Source organism: Silene latifolia, chromosome Y, assembly GCF_048544455.1.
Source record: "Silene latifolia isolate original U9 population chromosome Y, ASM4854445v1, whole genome shotgun sequence".
In the NCBI taxonomy this organism is placed as follows: Eukaryota; Viridiplantae; Streptophyta; class Magnoliopsida; order Caryophyllales; family Caryophyllaceae; genus Silene; species Silene latifolia.
The window spans coordinates 39,625,943-39,652,266 of NC_133538.1; the positions used below are offsets into that span (position 1 = coordinate 39,625,943).

The following is a 26,324-nucleotide window of genomic DNA, read 5'->3' on the forward strand; positions in this document are numbered from 1 at the left end:
TTTGCTAGTTCCTGCTTGTAAGAGCCATATCTCGAGTTCTACAACAGTTATTAAGGTGATTCCAGTTTGAGGTGAAAGATTATCCTCTTAGCTTTCCAACGCCACCAACCACGCCTTATTTGTCCAAGTAACGAAGAAATGGCAGCCGTTTGAAGTTCAGTGCGCGAAGCGGAATTACGTGGCGAGAAGTGCTCGATCGAGAACTACTTCTATTCGATCGAGAGCCACCTATTCTGGATCGAGTGATTAAAGGGAAAGAAGTCCTCGATCGAGAGGAATTGTTCTCGATCGAGAGGAATGCCAAGGAATATCACTCGATCGAGTGCTTTTGTTAGTCGATCGAGTGGACTTTGCTACGGGTTGGGCTTTTTAGCTCTAATTCCGTCATTAGGTTTAATCCTAATCCTATTTTCTTATAAATAGGAAGTCAGTTTGTCATTATAAACTCTCCTCTCTCGACACTTTTGCTACATTGCTTGATTCTTTACTCTGTTCTTATTTAGGATCCTTAATTTCAGTAATTTCTTCTCTCTTTTCTCTCTTTTTATTTAATGTTTATTATTCCCTCTCCCTATTTATTTATTGTACTTATTTATTCCATGTCTAGCTAAATCCCCTTAGTATGTTAGGATTAGGGAAGCCGTGGTAGCGATGCTTTAATTGTATTAAATAGATTAGCCCTGCGATAAGAATTGTATTAGGCAATTTAACTGTTATCCGGTCGAATGAATGCATGCAGGAGACCATAAATCTAGTTAACCCCGACCTAGATCGAAAGATTGGAAGGGAAGGCTTGCTTAATTACAATAGGGTATAGCGATGAGGGCGAAAGTTAAGGCATTTACGCTCTAGGGCGGTTTAAGGACCGAAAGGTGACGACCATAGCTCTTCTTATCAATAGTCTAATCGCCTTAGTATTCTCGATAATATAAGATCTGATAGCTGCCACGGTGGACCGACTCCTAGCATACTCCCTTTCTCTTATTGTTAATTTCTCTCATCTTTTTCCCTCGCTTTAGTCTCCAGTTAGTTAAATCAATTCAAAACCCCCAATTGTGACATTTAGACGGATAGAATAGACAAATAGATAGTACACCGCCTCCCTGTGGAGATCGACCCTACTTGCCGCTGACTTCTGTTAGCAGTAATCTAGGTATTTTATTTTTGGTACGAAACGACAGTATCAGAGGTGTTGGGTTGAAATGTATGGTGTTGTGTGTGTTGAAATTTGGGATGTATGGTGTTGTGGAACATCGCTTTGTATGCAGGTTGTAAATATTTGGCTAGCAATGAAAACGAAAAAAACCACCAAAACATACAGTGGCTTTGGCGACTGAATTGAGATTTGGCGACTGAAATTCAGTCGCCAATTTGGCGATTGATTTATGGTAGTCGCCAAAATGGCGACTGATTTCAGTCGCCAAAATCAGTCGCCTGTTTTAATTCTTTTTGTAGTGAGATGAGCTGCAGTCAGGTGGACTCCGAAGGTGAAAGGTACAAAACACTATCTTCACTACTTATGGTTAGATTTCTCGTGTATTCAGAATTATACTACTAGCGTGTCCTATCAATTGTTTATGATTTTTCCCTTGCTACACCGCTAGATTATGTAGGCATTGTTTTGAAGTGTAATTGGTTTAAGTCTGTGGTGAAAATAGTTGGTTGCATTCTAGGTTTGTCTTATGGAGAACAAACAATCGATAGTGACTTCGAGATGTTAAGGAACTTAATTCCGACATGCTTGGCCGTCATGATAGTGTCCTCTTCAGCTCTCGTACTATATTTGAAATACTAGGCAGTTTTTGATAAGAGTTTTAAGAATCATGTTCTAAGAGTCTATAGGATTATGTTTTGCCGCCATGTGCTCGTCGTTATTGTGGCCATTTTTATCACTTGCCTAGGAATGTTTATGGGTTAGTGTTAATTCCGGGAATAAAAATCTGGTAACTAATGTTGTGGTTATAATTCCTTCCTTGCAGGGATTTGAACACAAGCTCTTGCACATACATTAACTTGGAAGTGGATCGGAACTCATTATCTGAAAGAGGCATATTTTCAAAAGTCAAGAGCAATTTAGGTAGAATTTTTCGGTCCCACTAAGAGAAACAAGTTTGTCTATTGTTTGTTTAGGATTAGTTTAGGATATTAATTCATTATGTACCGCTTGTGAAGCCATAAGTTGTTGATGGTATTGGTTGTTGATATTTATTTATTTATGAAATGATACATGTATTTAGATTTCATTGCCAAATTTTTTCCTTACTCAAAGACATGATTTCCTCATGATATGGCCGGAGCTAATGATAACTTGGGCTTTAGAAAAAGAAAATAGTCTAGAAAAATATAATTTTTTTTAATTAAAAAAATACCTATTTACATCGGTTTTGCACCAAACCGATGTAAATAATGATAATATTACATCAGTTTTAGACCAAAAACGATGTAATTGAGACACTATTAACATCGGTTTTCACCTATAATCGATGTATATTGTATGCTATTTACATCGATTTTAGAACCGATGTTACGGTTAAAATACTATATACGTCGCCCCTAGAAACATCGCCACAAAACCGATGTAAATGGGGCAAAATAACCGATGTCAATGACACTTTTTCTACTAGTGACATGAAATTTATATAATCTTTAATCACCTTTAATCAAACCGCGAAAATTAATCCCGTCAGACCGGTTACTCGGTCGAGTACCTGGGCTACTCGGCCGAGTACGCCTTACTCGGCCAAGTATCACACTACTCGACCGAGTGTTCTTGGGCAGTAGCCTGGCCAGAAAACACACGACACCTTACTCGACCGAGTAAACTAGCCTCCGAAACCGTGATATTACAAATATCGGGTCTGTGCCGGGTTTGGGTGATTGATCATCGGGTCATGTCTGGATACGAATCGTCATTGGGTTGGGTTGGGTTGGGTTAGTTTCGGGTTGTGATATTATCGGGTTCCAACGAGTTGGTTTGCTGGGATTCGGGTTGGGTCAGACTTGTCAGCTCTATATATTATGCATGTTTTGAGCTAAAAAAAATACCACTCCGTCCCGATCAATAGGTATCTATTGCTTTTGACATAAAGATTAAGAAACTATGTGAGAATGCTTTTGGACCATACAAATCACTCATCTCTGACTTACACATAGAGAGACCCACAAATATATGGCAAAAATGAAATTAGATAACAACTATTGAATGATACACCTAAAAAAAGGTAAATAACTATTAAGCGAGATAGAAGAAGTAGTATCAGTAACTTTAAATTCATAAAAAAGGATGAAGTTGGATGGTTATTTTGGTTCAACTTCTAAATGTGTACTTTCATTAATTTTGGAAGTAGAAATACTTTAGTTCATCTTAACAATGTACTCTAATGTATACTCCATATCTCCCTCAATTGAAGATCTCTCCATTCGTGTTTTTGACACTTTTTATGAGTGGAGAAAATCTTATTATTCTCATTGATATATAAGAGAAAATATAATCATTTTCGATACTATTTGATACTGTTGTATGAAAACAAGGACATTACCTTAAGGTACCCTAGAGGTCGTAACTACCCTCTTACACTTGTGATCTACCTTAAACTACAAGGGTTTGAGCCACAATTATAGATGTGTAAAAATCTAATAAGCAACGCTAAATTACTTATATAATTTAGCACCTAAGGATGAATGATATAATTCTCAAATCTAAACACAATGATCTTTAAAAATACTTATAAAGACAAAAAAAATTGCAGTTTGATACTTATGATTTGAGTTTGGATGTCGTAAGCATCAAACTTGTCATCATGACTCCCTTTAAATAGAAAAGAGCAGGGTCGTCCCGGACATTCCAAGAATCCTTTTTTTTTTTTTTGAAGGGAACATTCCGAGAGTCCTGTACGATATTGAAATATAGATCCCTATTAATAATAGATATATAAATTCAGTTAATTCTTAATAAATACTCCCTCCATATCATGGACCCACTTTTCTCCTCACAAAAAGTAGGTTCATGTTACCATTGGTGTGGTATGGAGGGAGTAGTAAAAATAAAGTTGATAAAGTTAAAGAATGTTATACTTCCTCCATTTAACTCCACTCTACCACTTTCTTTTTTCACGTTTGTCAACGCGTATTTTACGCGTTAAATATCGTTAACTACGTATTTGCAAAAAAATATAAAAGTTAGATATTTTTAATATACTCGTAAAGACGAATCAAACAAGATCCCACATGAATATATTTCTACTTACGTATCGAGAGAAAATCGAAATTGAACATACAATTGTAAATAGTGTACAAAAGTGAAATAGGTAGAGTGGAGTTGAGTGGAGGACGTACTTCTCTAACACATGCATCACTAAACTCCAACCATAATCGTGGTTGTGTGTCCTGGGAAAACGTGGAATCACTTCTACCACTGAGACGGTAAATATTTGCTTTAGTAAAGAGAGTGATTAAAATGTGGAATCACTTCTACCACTGATCTACCGCATTGTTGAACACCTATTGAGCCGGCCCTGAAAAAGAGTTTGCTTCAGTAAAGAGAGTGAATAAATTAGTAGATTGGGTCATACAATCATAAGATTTTAGTTTTCATCTATTCAATGCACTTATGCCAAATTACACTAAGCTTAATTTAGTTAATTTAAATTTAGCTAACTTTAAACAGTACGCTTCAATTAAATTCAACTCGCTGAACAGAAACGAGTCCCAGAATACGAGTACACAGATTCTCATTTAAGATGGGCACTATCCATCTTAAGCATAAGACGGGTCAATTACATACCAAATCACAAGGCAAGTTATTTAGAAAATGGCAAAAAATTTGCCTTTATTACCAACATATAATATACTCTATTTTAAGCGAAACTCATTAATATAGGTAACAACAAGTTTCATTCAAGACGTGCATATGCGTCACAAGCTGTAGGCAGGTAAAGTAATACCCAAGTGGATAGATAAGACAAAAGCAAAATGCCTAGAAAATAACATTTCTTATTTACCTCTTTGGTTATTACTTAACCCGTTTTTAGTTTATGACGGATATGTCATCTTCAATAAGAATTTGTGCACATTTTAATGTCCTCAAATGGGAATCAAAGCGTCTTGCTTGTGACGGACACCATCCGTCAAAAGCTGAAGACGGATAGTGCCCCTTTCACAATAAGGCAAGTGAGAGGGCAAATGGGGGGAAATGAAGCACCACATAAATAGTGTCACTTGCATATTGTGAGAGGGTCTCTATCCGTCTTCAGTTTGTGACGGATAATGTCCATCTTCAATGATAATTTGTGAATGGGAATTGTGATCTTAAAGTGGGCATGAAATTAATTAAACCAAGAAAATGAACAAGTGCTGTGTGGTAAGTCTTTAACGCCTGTAAGTCCCAGTTTCTCATGTGAGATATGTGGCTGTCGTCCTTCCAAAATCGTCCACTAATCTGGCGAGTGTCAAATAACACCCTGCAAGACGCGAGTGGGTAGTAAACGAATCCTTTTTATGTGATACGTATGTGACGTCTTTGATACTTCCTCCATTCAACTCCACTTTAGCTATTTCACTTTTGTACACTATTCACAATTGTGTGTTTAATTTCGATTTTCTCTCGATACATAAGTGGAAATATATTCATGTGGAATTTTGTTTGATTCGTCTTTACAAGTATATTAAAAATATCTAACTTTTATATTTTTTGCAAATACGTAGCTAACGATATTTAACGCGTAAAACACGCGTTGACAAATGTGAAAAAAGAAAGTGGTAGAGTGGAGTTGAATGGAGGAAGTATAATAAGATTTCAGATATTAATGCTACCATACAAATAACACAAATTTTTGTTTCAGACGGACACTTTTGGTCTTATTTGTCAGACGGATAAAATATTGCTATTTTTTAAGAAAATGTAACCAATTAATTCACAAAATGTTATGACTAGAGGTGTCATTTTTTACCCTGAAAATAATGTGAACAATAATGGTAACATGTTATCAAAAAATAACAACATTTTATTGTAAAATGATGACATATTACCCGTCTTATTTCAGACCAAAAGCAATGGTCTTAAGAAAAACGGACCGTACAAATAAACGTTTGCTTCTCATTTATGTGGCCCCAAATTATCTTTATAAATTATCCCCATCGGATATTTGTCCTAATCAACCAATACCAATCTCGCTAACATATTACGGAGTATACACTAACTAAGGCTCTGTTTGGCAAAACTACCTGAAAAGGTAGCTGAAATCTGAAAAGGTCGCTGAAAATTGAAAAGCTAACTGAAACCTGAAAATGTAACTGATAAGGTAGCTAAAAATTAGGAGTTAATAAGGTAACTGATTATATGATTATATAGAAATGTGTTTGGCAAACTAGTTGAAAATGTAGCTGATTTGGTAAAATGACGTAAAAGGATATGAAAAATATTTAATATTATAGAATAAAGGGATAAAAAATAGAAAATAAGTCATTTCAGGTACCTGATTTTTCAAATGCTACCTGAGCTAGCATTTTATTTCAGGTACCTTATTTGACCAAATAACCTACTTGCCAAACATTTGCAAAAAAATCAGGTAGTTGAAATTTTGGTCAAATAAGCTAGTTTGGTCAAATAAGCTACCTAAAATGTCGTACCAAACGGAGCCTAATTATGCCAAATTTACTTTGTGTAAATAATTAGGTCGTATTTCATCACTTTAAATTAATAATTAAAAATTTTTATTCCTTGTGACCCAAAATAAATAAATTTGATAAGAGTTTATCTATTGAGCATCTTTTATACCAAGAAAAACTACTCAAAATCAAGTGAGATTCTGCTAACTAACGTGAAAAATCAAATGTCATATCTTAATGAGGTTAATTTGTTTTCTTCGAGCTTTATACTCCATATTTTGTTAATTTTGATAACAATTATATATACCGAACCATTTTCTATTAATGAAATTATTTTTCATTAAAAAACCTAAAAAAACATTTCTTTGTACAATATTTATTACCTAAAACTGTCTTATAATATGAATTGATCTTTTTTCTCTCTCTATCAATTGATCTTATTTTATAACGATTTTTCTAAAATATGCCATAAAAGCACATGTTAACGAGATTTAGATTGACACTTTAACAAATAGTTCGTAACAATAAATATGCTATTGGAATTTCAAAAAGTGTTTTAGTATGTGCTCTTTATCACACATTTTAGACTCGATTTATAACTAGTGTTATTTGCATATTTTTTTTTTGGTACAAGTGTTATTTGTATATTAAAAAGGGTTATTTTATAACAATAATCCATCATATTGGTGGTCTGCATCAATCACTCTATCCTATCAATAATTCTAATTAAATTCAACATAAGTATCATACATTCTAATAACGAACCAACTGATATTTTTTAAGTTTATGTTGGAATGTTTGATAGGTTTTGGACAACCTAGCTGGTATATGTGATGTTTATGTGTAATATTTTCAAGTGATGAATCAAGTATTTGGTTTATTTGATACACATAAACATAAAAAAAATATCAGTTGGTTCGTTATTAGAAGGTATAATGGTTAAGTTGGATTTAATTGAGATTATATTGATAAGATGGAGTGATGTATTATTCTTATGAAACAACACTATTAAAAAAACGGCAGGAAAAAAAAGGACCAATAGGGTTAAGATGAGGATGAGTGATCCAGGTGGACAAAATTCTGCGCTTTTCGGCCACGTCATATACAAGTTGCTCCCTTTTTCAACTCAACACCACGTATCCTGGTAAAATCCAAAATATCTAATCCTTGATTTTGACGTTAATCTTTGGATAATTACGAACCACTCACATTTTTTATTTATTTTTAGTGATGGGCGGGAAATTAGAAAAAGGAAAATCATGGGAAAATCTCCCGCCACATGAGTGAATTCACGGTTCTTAATTACGTCGGTTAGGGGTGTTCAGAATAAACCGAACCGCAATAACTGAACCGAAAACCGAAAAACCGTCCATTTTTAAGGTTCAATTAACCGAACCGTTTCGACAAAGCGGTTCTTTGAACCGAACCGTTAACTTTATTATGGAAAAGGTTCGGTTAAGGTTCGCAATTTTAGATAACTTAGGTTAATCATGAAAACTGTTTCACAAAAAAGTTAGCAAACAATTAAAATATTATATAAAAAACTGTTCGTTCATTTAATTTTATTAGTATATTCAAATTTAAAATTTCTTAAATTGATTAATGATAAAATTTAGCTTATTAACTTAGAGGTTTGGCGAACCGAACCGTGTGCGAACCGAATAAATTAGAGGTTCGGTGAACCGAACCGCGAATGAACACCCCTAACGTCGGTAGTGTGATGAGTATTGATCCCACAACCTCTTGGTTTGAAAGCCCTTACTATTACCACTGTGACACATCCATCTTGTTGTTATTTTTGCATATCTTTTGATATATATCTTTCTTAAGACCTGAGTTAAAACAATATGTACATATAATAATTATCAATTGTATTTCTAACTTATATTTAATGTACCTTCAGAATTAAATCAATGTACATACTGGGTTAGTTAAATGTACTTGATTTGACGTATAATTTAATTTCTAGATAATATATTTCTTGGTATAATTATAAGTTATAAACAGAAATTGAGGCGAAATACATTTTACTAATTTTCAAGCACCTAATAATCATTTTCATGTATGTAACATTTTTCATGAACCTCGTACTCGTTTTCATGCATCTAGATTCTAGAGCCTGTTTTAGTGTGTCATTGTATTTTTGTACACTAAGTATATATTTTTTTAATATAATAAATAAATTAAGTTTAATTACACCCAATATTATACTTGAATGAACTAAATTAATAGTAAATGAAATGGGTTATGGAAACTATAAAGAGATAAATAAAATAAAAATTCTCAACAAACACAACATTTCATAATACATACATTAGATTTGTACTTTAGTTAGTGAACAGTGGTGGAGCTAGGGGGGCTAGCGGAGGCGTCGCCCCCCTGGCGGGTGAAATTTTCAACGTTTTTAGTTAAATTTTTCGAAATTTTTTCGAGGGTGCCTTATGAAATTAGTCGTTCGCCCCCCCTAAGTTCAAATCTTGGCTCCGCCACTGTTAGTGAATAATAATGATCGCTCTTAAATAATATTTTAGTATAATATTTCATGTTTATTTACATATATAACTCTGATAGATTTATATAATAAACTAATATAAAATTTGATTTGATAAAATTAAGCAAGAGAAAGATTTAACAAATATTTTATATATTTATTTAAATTAGAGTTGTTCATGTCGTCCGGCCCCGCTAACAAAGAGGGTTTGGACAACGTATTTTTCAAATTTTACAAAGGTCCGACCCACGAACCCGCTCAAAACCTGCTAACATGTATGTGGGCCAAAAAAATCATGCTAACCCGGCTCACGTCCGACCTAAGTCCGCATTTGACCACTTCTAATTTAAATATATAAGCCTGATAAAAATGTGTAAGTAGCAAAAATAACTACTAATAGTGAAAATAATTGTAGCAACATTTAAAGTAATAAATATGATAGTAATCACCCATTTGAGTGGTAAAAGTGACAATAATAGCAGCCAGAGTAGTGAAAGTCATAGTAGCAAGAATGAGAATAGTGAAATTAACTGTATAAAATGCGGGAGTAGTGAAAAAAAATGAATATGGCGGGAGTACTGAAAGTAACAGTAGTGACAACAAATGTTATAAAACTAACAACATGAACAACGGAGAAAGTTAGCTAACAATTCGGTTTAAGGAAAATATTTTATTTATTTAAACATATAAGTTTGATAAAATTAACGGGGATAGTGAATTTAACTATAAAAATAGTGAGAATAGTAAAAGAAACAACAGTAACCGAATGAGTATAACATAATTGTATTAACAGGGGTATGTCGTGGACGTAATAATATCAACGGCGGGAGAATAAGTGAATGTGTTTCATATAATTTGTTGATAAATTTTAATCTCATCATAATTAATTTTAAGATATATAATAGAACAATATATTATAAATCGTAAATGTATGTGTTAAAAAATACTAGCGCAATTATATTTCATACAAAAATAAAATTTAAATGGTAAATAGAGGTAGCCCGGTTGGGCCGGGCACCAAACCTAGTTAAATGTAAACTTAAGGTATAGATGATATTTACCATAAGTAAATAAAATATTTTGTTCAATTTTTTCAAATATATTTAACTAACTCAATAAATACATTACATTAAATATAAGCTAAAAATATATATATTTAATAATTACTATAAGTAAATATTATTTTAATAACTTGGCTTTTAACATACAAATAACAAAAGAGATACATATTTAGCAAAGAGATGGATGTGTCACAATGATAATAGCAAGTATAGTAGGTTGTTATAAGTTAGTTACAATCCTACTTCTACTCTAAGTAGATGTTCTATGAATGCATATATATACCTGTAATTGTAACAACAAGTTAATCATAATATACAAACAATTATTCATTCACAATTCCTACTGTCATCTTTCTTTCTTTTATTCTCTCAACTAATATACAATCATCATACAATATCGTGTGATTATGATCCAAATTGATCATAGTTTATATGGTATCAGTGGTAACGATCCACAGAATTTGCTTCCGCACTCATACATTCATGTAATCATTGATTAATCTTTGAATACATTCATCCAAACACATATAATTTTCATCATAAGAAATGGCAAATCCAGAATCAAGTACTGAAGAAAATCTTTATTCTCCTCTTGATGATCCACTTTTTCTGTCTACATCTGAGTAACATGGGTTGAAGCTGTCAAAAAATTTATTCGATGGTTCCAATTTTTGCCAGTGACAACGTGAGATCATACAAGCTCTTCTCTCTAAAAACAAGATTGAGTTTATTTCTGGAGAATGCTCAATTCTTGACAAAACAATAAAAGGTATAATTCTTAGATAAGATGTGATCTTCATGTGTCTCATTGGATTACAAATTCTATGGTCAAAAATTTGCGTGATCATTTTCAGTATGCTCATTCATCTAAGCATCTTTGGTCTAAGATTGTTGAGCGTTTTGGTCAATTAAATGTTTTAGAGCTTTATGAATTAAAGAAGGAACTTGTCAATTTTAAACAAGAAAATGCATCTTTAATAGATTACTATGGTAAAATTAAAGGACTTTGGGAGAACATTGATCACATGGATCTTATTCCCTAATGTACCTGTGGCATCATGTCAAAGTGTTCCTTTAATCTGTTAAAATGATTGGTGGAAAGGGGGACTCAAGTAAAGTTAATTCAGCTATTAATGGGTTTACATGCTGGCTATGAGCAAGTTCAGTCTTCTTTGCTTTTTATGGACCCTCTTCCTTCCATTTATAAAGCTCTAGGGGTATTGCATAAAATTGAAAGACAGAAAACTATCAATGACAGCACTAATTCTGCTGTTCTTGAGACTGTTGCATATGCTGTCAAGAAACAGTATGCTAACCATAACACCGATGAGGCTAATGCAAAGGGAAAATGTCCTAAAGATAATACTGGATAGCCGGCTAATCCTCCATGTGAGCAGTGTGGCAAGTCTAATCGTAAGACTGGAGATTGTTTTCAGAACAAGACCTATTTGTTTTGTGAGATTAAAGGACACATCATTGACAATTGCTATAGGTTTAAGGCTTGGAAGGATAAACATGCTAAGGGAAAGGTCAATGCCACTGATTCATTACAAATCACAGGGTTTCAGAAAACTTCAAATAGTGCAGAACTTGGTATTAATCAAGATGTTGAGTTTTCACCTATTGCACAACTTGGACATTGTGCTAATGTGAATATGTTCTATCCTATTGCTTTTGGGTATAATCAACCTACAGTTGGGTATAGTCAGCCTGTAATTTCAGTACCAGATTCACACTCAAATTCTACAAACAATGCAATTGCTCAAGTGTCACCAGATCTTGTTCAGGGCATTGTTGATTCTGTGTTAAATAAAGTCCTTCAGACATTATCTGATAAAGTATCTTCTTCTTGTGATCCTCATTCACAGTCTTATAGCCATTTTGCAGGTATATCTTATCCTCCTTTTACTATTGGTTTTGGTTTTTCCTTTCAAAAAGACTGGGTTATTGACACTAGGGCATCTGATCACATGACTTTAGATGACAGCTTGTTGCATCATATTACTATTTTGACACATCCCATGTTTGTTTCTCTTCCCGATTGTTCTATCAAAACTGTGCACAAGACTCGCACTGTCTATTTAACTAGGGATATAACTTTGTTTAATGTTATACTTATTCCCGATTTTAAACCTAATCTTCTATCTGTTGGCAAGTTAATTTCTAACTCTAAATTGGTTGTCACTTTCTTTAATGATGTTTGTTTCTTTCAGGACCATTCAAGTAAGTCAATAATTGCTCAGGGTAAAAGATGTGGAGATTTATATAAAATTAGATTGTCTGTAGTTCCCAAACAATGTAATAAGTGAAGTACTCATACTGTTAATACTGTAAAAATGGTTAACATTGATCTTTTTCATGCTATATTAGGGCATTCTTCTCTTGAAAAAAATGAAATATGTAATTCATGGCTCAATGACAGGAATCAATAAATTGTATTGTGATACTTGTGTTTTGGCTAAGCATCATTCTTTACCTTTTTATAAAAGTCTTTGATATGCTGTTCAATGTTTTGATCTTTTTCATATGGACTTGTGGGGACCTTATAAGCAACCAACTATGTTTGGTGCTCAGTTATTTTTAACTATTCTGGATGATTGTTCAAGGACAACTTGGACTTTCTTACTTCAGCATAAGACTCAAGTACCTAGTTTAATAATGAATTTTGTTCATTTGGTAGAGACTCAGTTTAATGCTAAAATCAAGCTTAGTAGATCAGACAATGGCAGTGAGTTTTTCCAATCACAATGTTTTGAGTTTTTTGCTTCTAAAGGTATTATTCACCAAAGAACTATAGTTGGTAATCCCCAACAAAATGGTAGGGTTGAAAGAAAGTATAGACGCCTCTTAGAGATAGCTAGAGCTCTCAGGTTTCATGCACACTTACCTATAAAATTTTGGGGAGCTTGCTTACTAACTAATACATATTTGATCAATAAAATGCCTTCCTCTGTTCTTTAGTGGAAAACTCCTCATGAAGTATTATTTCATACATTGCCTAGTTATGATGACTTGAAGGTGTTTGGAACTCTATGTTATGCAACTAGACACTCTACTGTTAGAGATAAATTCTTGCCCAAAGCAAGGAATGAAATGTGTTTTTATTGGCTATCTACCAACTCAGAAGGGTTACAAGTTATATGATTTAGAAACCCATGTTGTGTTTGTAAACAGAGATGTAGTTTTCTATGAACATTGTTTTCCTTTTAAAAACAATATTGGTTTTCCTATTTCTTCTGATTTTGTCATTAATCTTGATCTTTGAGATGATTCTCAGACTCAAAGCATAAATACTAATTCAGATAATATACAAAGTAGTAATCTTACAAATTCATCTAATAATAATACTAAAATTAGTAATAGCCATAGTATTATGGCAACACTAACATCACTTGTTTATACTTCTGTTTCACCAATTATCAGGAGATCTACAAGGCCAAGGTAACCATCAGTCAAGTTAGCTAATTATCAATGTTCTTCACAGTTATTAGCTACTTGTTCTGCTCTTCACTCTGTTGTGATTAAGCAACTCACAGATTTTGATGAAAATTACACATCCTCTTTGTGTAATGTTATTAAATAGATTGAACCAAGCTACTACAGTCAGGCCAACAAAGATCCTAGATGGGTTTCAGCATTGGAATAAGAGTTATTGGCTTTAGAAACCAACAAGACTTGGATCTTGATTGACTTGCCTAATGATAAGAAGGCAATTGGTAGTAAGTGGGTTTATAAGATTAAACATAAAGCTGATGTCACAGTAGAGAGGTTCAAGGCAAGACTTGTTGCACAGGGGTTCAATCAGGTCAAAGACAAGGACTATAAACACACATTCTCCCCTGTTGCAAAATTCACAACTGCTAGGACCTTGCTTGTTGTTGCTGCTATTAGAAGGTGGTCTCTTTTTCAACTTGATGTTAACAATGCCTTGTTGATGAAGAGATATATACAAAGCGTTATATGGGGTATATTAAGGCTAAAGAAGGTTAAGTATGTAAGCTTGTTAGGTCACTGTATGGCTTCAAACAGGCCTCCAGGCAGTGGAATCTTGAATTAACCAAATTCCTGGTTCACCTTGGTTATGTCCAATCCAGACAGGATTATTCCCTATTTACTAAGCAAGTTTCAGTTTCAAATAAACCTTCTATAACTTTAGTATATGTGGATGATATCTTATTAACTATAGATAACTTAGATGCATTGTCTTTACTGAAAAAGGAGTTGCATAAGAAGTTTATTATAAAAGACCTTGGTGAAATGAGGTATTTTTTGGGATTAGAAATTGGCAGAAGCAATACTGGCATCCTGTTGAACCAGAGAAAATATGCTTTGGATATCATCAAGGATGCAGGTTTTGAAGAATGCAAGGCAGTTTCTTTTCCTATGTAGAAAGGGTTAAAACTTTCCACTGAACATGGAGAACCTTTACCTGATCCTGAAGTTTATAGAAGGCTAATTGGAAGACTTTTATATTTGAGTCTGACTAGGCCCGACATTGCTTATAATGTGCAGCACCTCAGTCAGTTATTAAGTAAGCCAAGGGAACCTCAGTATCAGGCAGCACAACATCTTCTGAAGTATTTGAAAGGGACTCTAAATGCGGGACTCTTTTATTCTGCTGACTTTGCACTGAGTTTACAGGCTTATAGTGATGCAGATTGGGCATCTTGTGCTTATACATGTAAGTCTCTAAGTGGGTATTGTGTATTCTTGGGTAACTCCCTGGTTTTCTTGGAAAACAAACAAACAGGTCATTGTCAGTAAAAGTTCTACTGAAGCTGAATATCGTAGTATGTCCTATACAACTAGTGAGCTAGTTTGGTTGGTTGGTTTGCTTAAGGATCTGAGAGTGAATGTCAAGCTGCCTATTCCTTTGTATTGTGACAATCGTGCAGCATAGCATATTGCTCAAAACCAAATCTTCCACAAGAGGACAAAACACCTCAACATTGATTGTGATTTTGTTAGGGACAAACAACAAGAGGGTTTTTTGTATACTCATCATGTCAGAAGTGGTTTGCAGTTAGCTGATTTGATGACCAAAGCATTAGGAAAGCAAGAGCATCTGTTCTTCTGTGCTAATTTAGGTCTTAAACTTTGTTAAGATAGCCCATCTTGAGGGGGATGTAGAGTATAGTATTTTGTTATAAGTGAGTTATAAGAGTAACTAACTAACTAACCGACTTACTTACTCCTACTTCTACTCTAAGAGATGTTCTATGAATGCACATATATACTTGTAATTGTAACAAGAAGTTAATAATAATATACAAACAGTTATTCATTCACAATTCCTAAAATCATCTTCCTCTTTTTTATTCTCTCAACTAATATACAATCATCATACAATCTCATGTGATTATGATCTAGATTGATCATAGTTTATAGACAGTACTATCCGTTAAAAATTAAGACGGGTCAAATATCATTACAATTGTTTATATAAGACAAATATATTGATATTTGACACGGCTATCGCAACCTATAAAAAATAAACCCGAAATGTCTCTAACTAATGCAGCTAGGGAAGTCGGGGTCGAATCCACAGAGAGGCTATGCTGCTGTCCACTTGCTAATCTAAGTTCGTCGGTGTCACGAATGGGGGTTTGAGTTGTTTACTAAACTAAAGCAATAACAATTAAAATGGCAAGAGTGAAAAGGATTGAGATCAAAAAGAGAGAAAGACGCCAGAATGTCGGTTCACCATGATATCACACAATTCTGCTAAAGGTAAGGTCAGTCGGTTTGATGTGAGAAGGGTAAAGGAAAGGTCCTCTCGGTCCGCTATCCGCCCTAAAATACTACTAACTTAGCTTTCGCCCTCATTAGTGTAGTCTATTGTTCATAACAGGTCTATTCATTCCGATATTTCGATCTAGGTCTGAATTTAACCGGGTTAACTAGTTTAGAAGCGTGCACTCAATTAAACGATTACAATTAAATTGCTACGAATCAATTCTCACAATCAAAACCGTCTAATCTACTTATAACATTATTGCTTTACTATCATGGCTCCCCTAATCCTAGCAATAAGGGATTTAGCTACGCATAAATATAAATAAAACAATAATGAAATATAAAGCAATACTAAACATGATATAAAGATGTGCAAAAGAGAATTAAATTAAATTAAATAGAAAGGGAGTAAGAGTGTAATACCTGTCCTTTTAGGGACCCGTTGACCAACCTTAGGGGCATGGGATAGCCTTTGGGAACCCGTGCAAGAGTTGCCTCGTGTTGTGATAGGCCTTGGGATGAGTGGTACTCGATCGAGTAGTTTGGGTACTCGATCGAGTAGGTTGGTTACTCGATCGAGTAGCGTCTTTACAACGAGGGTTTATAATCGTGTTTTGATAGAATCGCAAATCATTTCCGCCTTCTTCTTTCAGACCTAGATGTCGCCTCACCTCATTTCTTTCACCATAATTCCTTCCATGGGGGCCTTGGAGGATGCTTGTGCCTTGGGGATAGGTTGCTTAAGTCAGGTAGCTATCTTGACGCCAATATGCGATGCGTAGGTATGTCATCATCATCATCTTTGTCGTTGTTGTTTCTTGTAGGGTGGTAGCAATAGTAATAGGTGTTTGTACTGTTTGTTTAGGGGTTTTGCTTGTTTGGTTGATGTCATGTGATTGAACAAGGAATCGTTGCGGTTGGCTAAAGGTAGGTTCGCCTACTCAGTACAGTTGGTTGTCTAGAGTGTCTTTTGATATGTTTTGGTTGTAGTGTCAGTGTGGTTGATTGGTTATAGTAATCGGTTGGTGTTGTGTTATTTTGTTGGTTGTTGTTGTGGTGCAGCTGGATGTGTTTGATTGTCTATGGTTCTCGAGGTGCGTCCTCGGCTGAGTGGAGTCATTTGCCGGAGTGGCTTCACGCCCTAGTTTCGCCCTTCATGGAACTCACCACGGGAGGGGATGTGCACATTAATGGGACAGGGTTATCGCTCAGTATGATGAGCGGGGCTTATGTGGGAACGGCTGCGGTCCCCCACTGGCAGGGCTGGTCCAGTGGACAGTCGGTGACGGTGATTGTTCGGAGATATGGTGTATGCGTGTTTTGTGTACTTGTATAGCGTCTGTGGTTGCTGATGTGTTGCCTCAGTTACTGACCTTGTGTGGTTTATCTTTGTTTGTTCTGTTGTGTCTGCAGTGATCCTTTATGGTGAGCAGTCAGTCTTTCAGGTGAGGTCTTAGATGATAGCTGGAGTCTTGACAGGGATGGGTCTTTCACAAGTTACGTCAGAGATAGTTCACATAAGGATGTTGAGTTGTATCTTTGTATCAATATTTTTGGTTAGATCACTTGTAATAAATATAAATGTTCTTTAATCGACTTTTGATTATTACTTTCCTCGGGTAACTGAGATGGTAACGCCTTTATATGCTAGGGAAGGTCTTGTTAAGGCTCCTGGGTATATGGGGTGTGTTACAAAGAGAGATCACACTAGTAAAAGATCCGAAAAATAAAAAGAGCAAAGTAACGTCGAACAGTTTTGATGAAGGGGAAAAGTGAGAGAGCCCTAAGCCTAATTAAGTATCTCTTATTTATAGGAGAGATATTTATTCAACCTAAGATACGATAACAAGATATTAAAATCTTGCGCCAGATAGAAAAGTACTCGATCGAGGACATTAGAACTCCTTGATTGAGTAACTCCTAGCAAAAACCTCTCGATCGAGTAAATCCTAGCAAAAACCTCTCAATCGAGTACAAAAAGTACTCGATCGAGCACTATAGTACTCGATCGAGTGGTTTCCAGCGCGTAATTCCTGCCTCGCGAACTGAATTTCAAATTCTTCATTACTTTGGCAAACAGAGCGTTTTCGGTGGCGTTGGAAAGCTAACAGGACAAGATTTCATCTCCAGTTTCAATCACTTGATTATAATTTGTAGAACTCGAGTTATGGCTCTTCAAAGTAGGCACTAGTTATATGAAGCTCTTCGTTTGCTCGCCTAGCTACCTTACTTCTACGCGCATCACCAAATAGTAGTTTCCAAACTTCGACTCGACTCAACTCATCTCCAAAATGTATGCATAGGGACAGGTTTTAATCTTTACTAGTGTTAAACCCGTGCAAAAAATGCACGGGACGTAGTAACAATCGCTAAAATTAGATTCGAAAACGTAAGCATATAAATGAGCATGATTAAATTTCCATACTCCTGACAATTTAAAAAAGCCACAATTGAATATTCAAAGTATATGTTATTAGGATTGTTACTACGCTAATCACTACCATACGATACAAATTGTCCAACAAATGTAGAAGTAATATGAACTTTACAAATACTCAAAAATTTCTTGGTAAACAACGTTGGTTGTAATATTTGATGTACGCTTGTTACTGTCGCAGATTAATAGTTTAAGGCCTTGTTTGCTTGTAACCCTCGAGATCGCGACATAAAGTTCTCCATGACTGAAGACCGGTCTTGGAAGATAAATGTTCACTTGAGATAAAGACTGGCCCTGGCTTTTGTTTATTGTCATGGCAAAACAAACAGCAATGGGAAATTGTCTTCTACTAAACCGGACTGGAAATTTACTGGAATCTGAAGGAGTGAGTGTAATGCGGGCAATGTGCACTCTATCGCCTTTATGACTACCAGTCAACACTGTAAAACTAATTACGCATCTCCCTAAGTCTGTCACTATTAATCTGGTACCATTGCATAACTCACGCGATTGATCAATATTTCTAAGGAGCATAACCATAGCACCGACTTTCAATCTCAATTCATGGTTTGGGAGGCCAGAACATTTAATACTGTTCAAGAATTCTGTGGAGTAAAGGTCAAGCTCGCCCATAGTTCTATCATCTCTACTGACCTCATCAGATCTTAAGTAAATTCTCTCTTCCTCATGGATAAGAGATAACACATAATCATTTACATCTTCAACTATTTCGTGAGTGGGTGCAAGAATTGCCCTTTCTTGAAGATAATTTGGGTCCCATAACCGATTTTGAAGATCAGGATAAGTGATATCTACTAAGGAGGCAATGGTATTAGTCACGTGTTGAATAAGTAAATTGTCGGGGAACTCTATGTCAACCTCAGCATCACCATCATTTGGATCCCCGACCAACCCATCTCCAATTTTCAGAATCCACTCCGAGAATTTTTGTATCTCATCTACATTAGTGTCTTCACTTCCGGCTTGTAAGCGCATATTTTTAGTCAATGTAAGCACCTAAAATTTAAGACATACACATATTAAAACATTGAAAGAAAATATAAATTAATTGAATAGCGTTTTAGTACCAATTTGGAAACTATGTTTTGAACGTACCTTACATGAACTCCACAAATACGACGAACAAAGAGAAGCATGCACAACATCAGCCCTGCTCCCTTTGGAAACAACCGGTAATGTTTGGCGAAAATCGCCACCAAAAACTACCACTTTCCCGCCAAATGGTAGTGTTGCATTACGCGGATCTACAACACGCATGACGTCTTTCAAACTTCTATCAACAGCCTCGAAACCATGTTTATGAGTCATCGGCGCTTCGTCCCATATAATTAGCTTCGCTCGATCAAAGAATTCCGCTAAATCACTACCAGGTTTAATGCAGGGCAAGTGGAGTTTTCGGTGAGATTGATTGAATGCCAAGTCTCGCGTCGCTTTTCTACCACCAGGTATCAACGTTGCTGCAATTCCGCTAGATGCAACAGGCAAAACAATTTCACCCTTGCTTCGAGGGCGCATAAAGTTCGCGGATGAATGTTTTACCATCCCCCATAGCCATACACAAAAAACACCCTCCTTGATTAGATGCAATAGCTTCCATAATTTCATTATAAACCGTCGCCGCTCATCGGTCATTGAAGATAGTTGAGACGCATGTTCTCTGAGCGATTCTTTGTCATAAGACAACTCATCCATAACCATCGTGTTCGCGTGATGTGTTGTTGACGATGTATCGGGTAGGGGCATCCCTTCAAATCTTGCTAAACTACTCCCATTTAATTGGAGTGATGCTTCTATGTCGATCAAAGCATAGTTTTTCAATTCTTCATCAGTTAGTTCCAAGCCTATGATGATATTTGCAGTGTCATCATAACGTATTGATAACTATTATATGTGCAAAGAATGTAAATTAGATGAACTAAATAGAAAGCAATATATTAAAGTAGTACCTCGGTTTTGAAGAATATTACGTTGCCTGTGAAGGATATCATCCGCTAGAAGACTCCATGTTGCCTCCCAGACTCTACTTGGCATGGACAACGTCCCAGATAACAATAAAGTCGCGAAGAGGTTTCTAAGATAAAATCCAGAGGCCCATTCGCTTGCTTCCTCTATCGCATCAATGTACTCTTTGTCGTCACCGATCAAGCCATATGCATAACACGCTTCCTTATACGTGTCATAGAGAGTGCCGTTAACCCTTCTTATGTCCTCGTAACTTTTGGGTCCCTTTACATGGTTCAACATGGTTCTCATGAAATATAATTCACCGCAAGTCGGCGGCACATGTTGCAACCTGCCTATCTTAAAATTCTATTTTCTAAGGGTCCACTCTCGCTGATCTTTATTCCACATAAATTTAGTTGGGAATTGACAGTACAATAAGTCCTTCGCTATCTGCAACTCTTCCTCTTCACTACTGTTAATTTTCATCCAAGATAGAAACTTTGACACTCCCATCGATGATTTCTCTAAGACCTCGTCAATAGGATCTTCATCATCAAACACAACGCTCTGTTCGCCAGGAAGGTGAAACTGCAGCCTTTCGACTGCGGGAGTCCTGTAGTGAATGTCAAACGCGAATATCCTCCAAACAGCCTCACATGCTGAAAGATACCTACAATCGTAGTATCGTTTAATCTCGTCCACCTGTTCAGGAAATTGGTCGTTGCGGCGTCGATAAGAGGACTGCATTGTCACTCGATCAGATCCCTTATTTATATACTTGAAAAGATACTTGATCGCTTTAGACTGGTTACACCACTCCACATTGATATGTGCACGATATTTCAGCAATAAGTACGGGTTATATGGCACGACAGATCCATTGTCAAGTGCCACTCGGTCCTTATATATTGTTGGTCCTGTTTTACTTCTCTTATAAATAGGATAACCGTCTTCGCCGATAGTTGTTCTTTCGGTACACTTTTTGGGGAAATTTTTTGAGCATGTAGACCCAACCATACACGGTGATCGTGGTTTTGCAGTTCCACACGGTCCGTGAATCATGTGTGTGCAAACGAAGGCATGTAACACAGGATTCTCAACCGGATTGGGGATCTCCGCTGAAATTATTTTATCGATATCCGCAGCTTCAGGGAACTTGTCTTCTCGATGTAAGAACAAAAGGATATGAGCATGTGGAAGACCACGCTTCTGAAATTCAATAGTATATACAACTGTGATAGAATTACGCAAACATATTAGATTATATATTACGGCTTGATAAAATATGTCCAAATATTAAACCTGACAGATGAAAGACTACACACCTGCTCTAACCCTACCAAAGATATGGCGCTCTTTTAAATCAATCATCAACTCATCGAGCTTTATCTTGAATACGCGAGACAAAATATCAGGACGAACCTCGGGATTAAGTCCCCTATTTCTAACAAACCGGGTGATTTCCGGCCACTTGGGATTGCACGTAAACGTGATAAATAGATCAGGGTAACCGAACCACCTACAAATGGTCATAGTATCAAGGTAGTTTACTCTCATATATGGGCCACCTCCCACCAAAGAAGAAGGAACAATAAGACGACTACCGGCGGAAGACGGCTCAACGTCCCCTCGTTCAACAGCTCTTCTAAGATTATTGTAATTGTCCACGCGAAGAAGATCTTGGTTGTAGCGTATAAACTTTAGTCTATGAGATTCAACCGATGCAAATCCAAACTAAAAACTGGTGATAGGTTTTACCGGATTGTAACAGAGTTGAAATTCAACGACAAAGGGGTCTATCCTGAATACGGAATGCATACCACTCTCTAAGAGTTAATTTATCGCGCGGATTTTCAGAATTGCTATTTCGAAGAGAGCTTTCAGAGTGAGAAATTCCCAATCGGTAACCGTCTTCCCCGCACGGAAATAATAAAGGATACTGGAGGGCCATGAATAATGGGTGTAACTCAGATATACGTTGTAAACTTCCGCATGACTTTTGTACAATAATATCTCGTTTATCCATGTTTGGACCTAAATCACCCTCGATCAATGCTCGCTACCTCAAACCGTTGGACGATTATACATTCTCCCATCTCTGTCTATTCTACGATGAGTCGATACTCACGTCGACGTTTTCATCGGAAGACAATCTGTCCCTAGCCATCCTAAATGTCTTTGCAACAGGATTATGTGAGTCGACCATCTTTTGCGAAATTCAATCACTCATCGTTAAATCGCTCCGGAGTATCGTGGCTGCATTCATAGGTAATTAATAATAAGTTGTGTTTATTTATATTGGGTAACTAAATACCAAAACATCGATCTTTACAAATAATGCGTTAAACTAATATTCTAACGTATTTGTCTTGTATATGACATACCTGATTGCTTTTTTCCGATTTTCAACTTCTTCTTCTGTGTCATATATGTATAACTGACAAAATTTAGGAGTTGCTCCGGTCGACGGCAACAAACTTCCTATTCGGTGAATATTTTGGCCTCCCATCCTGAATGTGTAGGGACCTCGACCTTGATTGATGGAATGATCAATGTTTCCACCCATAGATGTGAAAGAAAACATCCCGTTATAAGCCCGGATATTCTCAATAAAATGCTTACTAAATGGATGTTGTCTACTTAGTAGAGACTTTAGGAGTTGAGGCGGTTCTTTTAACAATGGAAGCTTAACTTTGCCATCAGAGCAACACAATGAGAACTTAGGGCATCGAGTACCCTTTTTTTCTTTTTCCTTTCTTGAAACCACATTTGCGCTCTACATTTTGTGCACTCGTATTCTGGGTCACCAATATTCCAATATCCCAATATCCTTCGAGTACTGAAACATTAAATGTCACAACAATATGGAAAAGTTAAATAGTTTGATTTATATAGCTATTTAAATCAAGTTATAATACTTCGATCATTAGCAAAAAATAAAATAACCTCCGTCGTTCCCCTGGGAAGATTAATTTTGTTGACTTCGGGAACATTCTCCGTGTGAGCGAAATGAGCTCGTTTCACGTCCAGTGAATACTTCTTGGTTTTCAGAAACTAAACCACTAAAGTCATCATAAGATTCGCCAAAGGCTGAACATAAATCTCTTACTAATCGCTCCACCACATCTGGTGGACTATCGATACCTAAGTAGTCATGTTATAAACAACGGAGTTAGGATAAAAGCACGTAATAACAATAACGATTGTTATATACAAATTGTTAAGATAGTATTCAATAATAATTTAAAACAAAATAACCATCGTTAATGAATTGGGAGGATTAATTTTGTTGGCCGAAGGAATATTCTTCGCGTAAAGCAAATGACCACCTACCATGTCCCAGTTACGACTAGTTGACTTTCTGGTATTGAAGGTCTACATTCGTCGTATGATTCGCCAAAGGTTGAACATAAGTCTCTTACTAATCGTTCGACTACATCTGGTGGACTATCGATACCTGTGAAATAATGCAATAAACACCAGTTTAGAGAGTAATAAAACTTATACTGGATTTGTTAAATATTTTATTTATAATAGACGGCATTTTATATACCTGTGGTGGTGGAACTAAGTGGCGTGGTTGGAGTAGAATATTGAGTATCTATTTGCACAGATACAGCTGATGTCACTCGTCTTGCTTGTCGTCAAGTCGAAGCTAATATATACGAAATGGCTATTAGATTAGTTATTTTTGTTATAGCCGTGAAATAAAATTTTTCCATGCTAATAACTAATACACAATATGAAAGTTATTTAATATTTAAATTACGAATAATAATTAAAAATATAAGTAAGAAAAAAAATAGTAGTATATGTCATATATGTACGGGTCCGATATCCGATGGCATCCGAAAAATATTGAGCCATGTTTTTGGTAAGTATAAAACAAAGCCCAACCCAATGCAATAATATAGATGACAATGGCCCACCGTCCCAACCCTTATTACCACATTACAACTTTTTCGGCCCAACCCAATTCAATCAGCCCAACTATTATTTATATCTATAACACAAAACCCTAATAACACGTCCCTTATATACCCTTATAACCCACCGTCCCAACCCTTATTACCACATTACAACTTTTTCGCCGTCACTCACACTCCTCTCTCACTAAACTCTTCATACCGTCACTCTCCCCTCTCACTAAACTCTTCATATTTTCGCCGTCACTATCCCTTCTCACTAAATTACTTATTCAAACTTTAGATCTGCCATTATCGGTACGCTTAACTCGGTATTCGTTGAACTATTCAAGTTTATGTTGATTTCATGGTAATTTTAATTTTTCTTGATATTTTTCAAATTATTGCTTGATTTTTGTTGAAGGCTTTGCTAGATCTGACCATTTTGTGCATGTTTACTCGAAAATTGTTAGATCAGTCGAAAATTTTGTGCATCAGTCGAAAATTGTTAGATCTGACATAAATAAATTGCTACATCACTCGAAAATTTTGTGCATGTTTACTTTATGTGATTTATTTGTTATTTCATGTTCATTGTTAGTTCGAAAATGATTATCATAATTTTCGTGTTCATTGTTAACAATTGAATTTCTGGGTTAATAATTGAATTTCTGGGTTAATAGTTGAATTTTCTGGGTTAAACATGTTTACTCGAAAATTGTTACATCATTCGAAAATTTTGTGCATCAGTCGAAAATTGTTAGATCTGACCTAAATAAATTGTTACATCACTCGAAAATTTTGTGCATGTTTACTTTATGTGATTTATTTGTTATTTCATGTTCATCATTAATTCGAAAATGATTATCATAATTTTCGTGTTCATTGTTATCAATTGAATTTCTGGGTTAATAATTGAATTTCTGAGTTAATAGTTGAATTTTCTGGGTTAAAAATCAAAAATTTCCGGGTTAATTGAATTTTCTGTGTTAACAATCGTCAATTTCTGGGTTAATTGAATTTTTTGGGTTAAAAATATAAAATTTCTGGGTTCATCTCAATATGATACATTAATGTCTGGGTTTGAAACCCAGAAATTCAACCCCAAATCATGAAATCACCAACCCGAGTCCCAACCCGAGTTTCATCCGAGTCTCAACCCGAGTCCCAACCCGAGTCCCAACCCTAGTCCGAACCCTAGTCCGAACCCGTGTCCTAACCCGAGTCCTAACCCGTGTCCTAACCCGTGTCCTAACCCGTGTCCTAACCCGAGTCCTAACCCGAGTCCGAACCCGTTTCGAACCCGAGTCCAAACCCGAGTCCATACCCGAGTCAGAACCCGAGTCCATACCCGAGTCAGAAGCCGAGTCAGAACCCGAGTTAGAACCCGAGTCAGAACCCGAGTCCTAACCCGAGTCAACCCGAGTCCTAACCCGAGTCCATACCCGAGTCAGAACCCGAGTCAGAACCCGAGTCAATCGAGTCCGAACCCGAGCCAACCGAGTCCGAACCCGAGTCAACCGAGTCCTAACCCGAGTCAACAGAGTCCGAACCCGAGTCAACCGAGTCCGAACCCGAGTCAACCGAGTCCGAACCCAATACCCAGATACCCAGATATGGAACTTAATACCCAGATATGCAACTCAAACTTTTAATGATCAAAACCATAATCCTAAATAATTTGAAAACAGACCCAATTCTGTGTAATTATTTTAAATCTTTTGTTCTAATGATTATGTTTTGATTTCTCTTAGGTTGTTTCAAATGGTAAGCAATCAGAGTATGCCTACACTTATTGAGATAAGTACAATTACTGTCATTTACATTGAACAATTATTGAATTTCATTTTTTTTATAGCTGATGTAATATTCTGATTCACCCATACTAAGCATTTTTATTTGAATGCCTCATCTACAGCATAAAGAGAATTGGGACTATTGATGTTTTATTTGGGATATTTTCACCAAAGTTAAGTCACTAATTTTCATCTTTTTTATCTATTTTTGTTAAGTTTTTATTTGTATATATTATTCTTAATTGAAATATTTTGCCAAACTAAGTGTTCTGTTTTATTGAATTTTCAGGTTCTGCTTTACATTTATTTTGTTATGCTTGGATGATG

At 35.8% G+C, this 26,324-nt stretch overlaps 2 protein-coding genes across 2 annotated transcripts; both read right to left on the reverse strand.

Annotated features, from left to right (window-relative positions):
- Nucleotides 1-18,439: 18,439 nt before the first annotated feature.
- On the reverse strand, nucleotides 18,440-20,596 carry LOC141627891 (uncharacterized). The gene is made up of 3 exons (XM_074441092.1): nucleotides 20,299-20,596; nucleotides 19,448-20,193; nucleotides 18,440-19,348 (listed from the first exon to the last, which is right to left on the reverse strand). The coding sequence occupies exons 1-3, from the start codon at nucleotides 20,594-20,596 to the stop codon at nucleotides 18,440-18,442; spliced, it is 1,953 nt and encodes a 650-aa protein (XP_074297193.1).
- A 66-nt stretch (nucleotides 20,597-20,662) lies between these two features.
- LOC141627892 (uncharacterized) lies at nucleotides 20,663-22,862 on the reverse strand. The gene is made up of 3 exons (XM_074441093.1): nucleotides 22,681-22,862; nucleotides 21,622-22,001; nucleotides 20,663-21,528 (listed from the first exon to the last, which is right to left on the reverse strand). Exons 1-3 carry the CDS (start codon nucleotides 22,860-22,862, stop codon nucleotides 20,663-20,665), a joined length of 1,428 nt encoding a protein of 475 aa, XP_074297194.1.
- Between the last annotated feature and the right edge of the window lie 3,462 nt (nucleotides 22,863-26,324).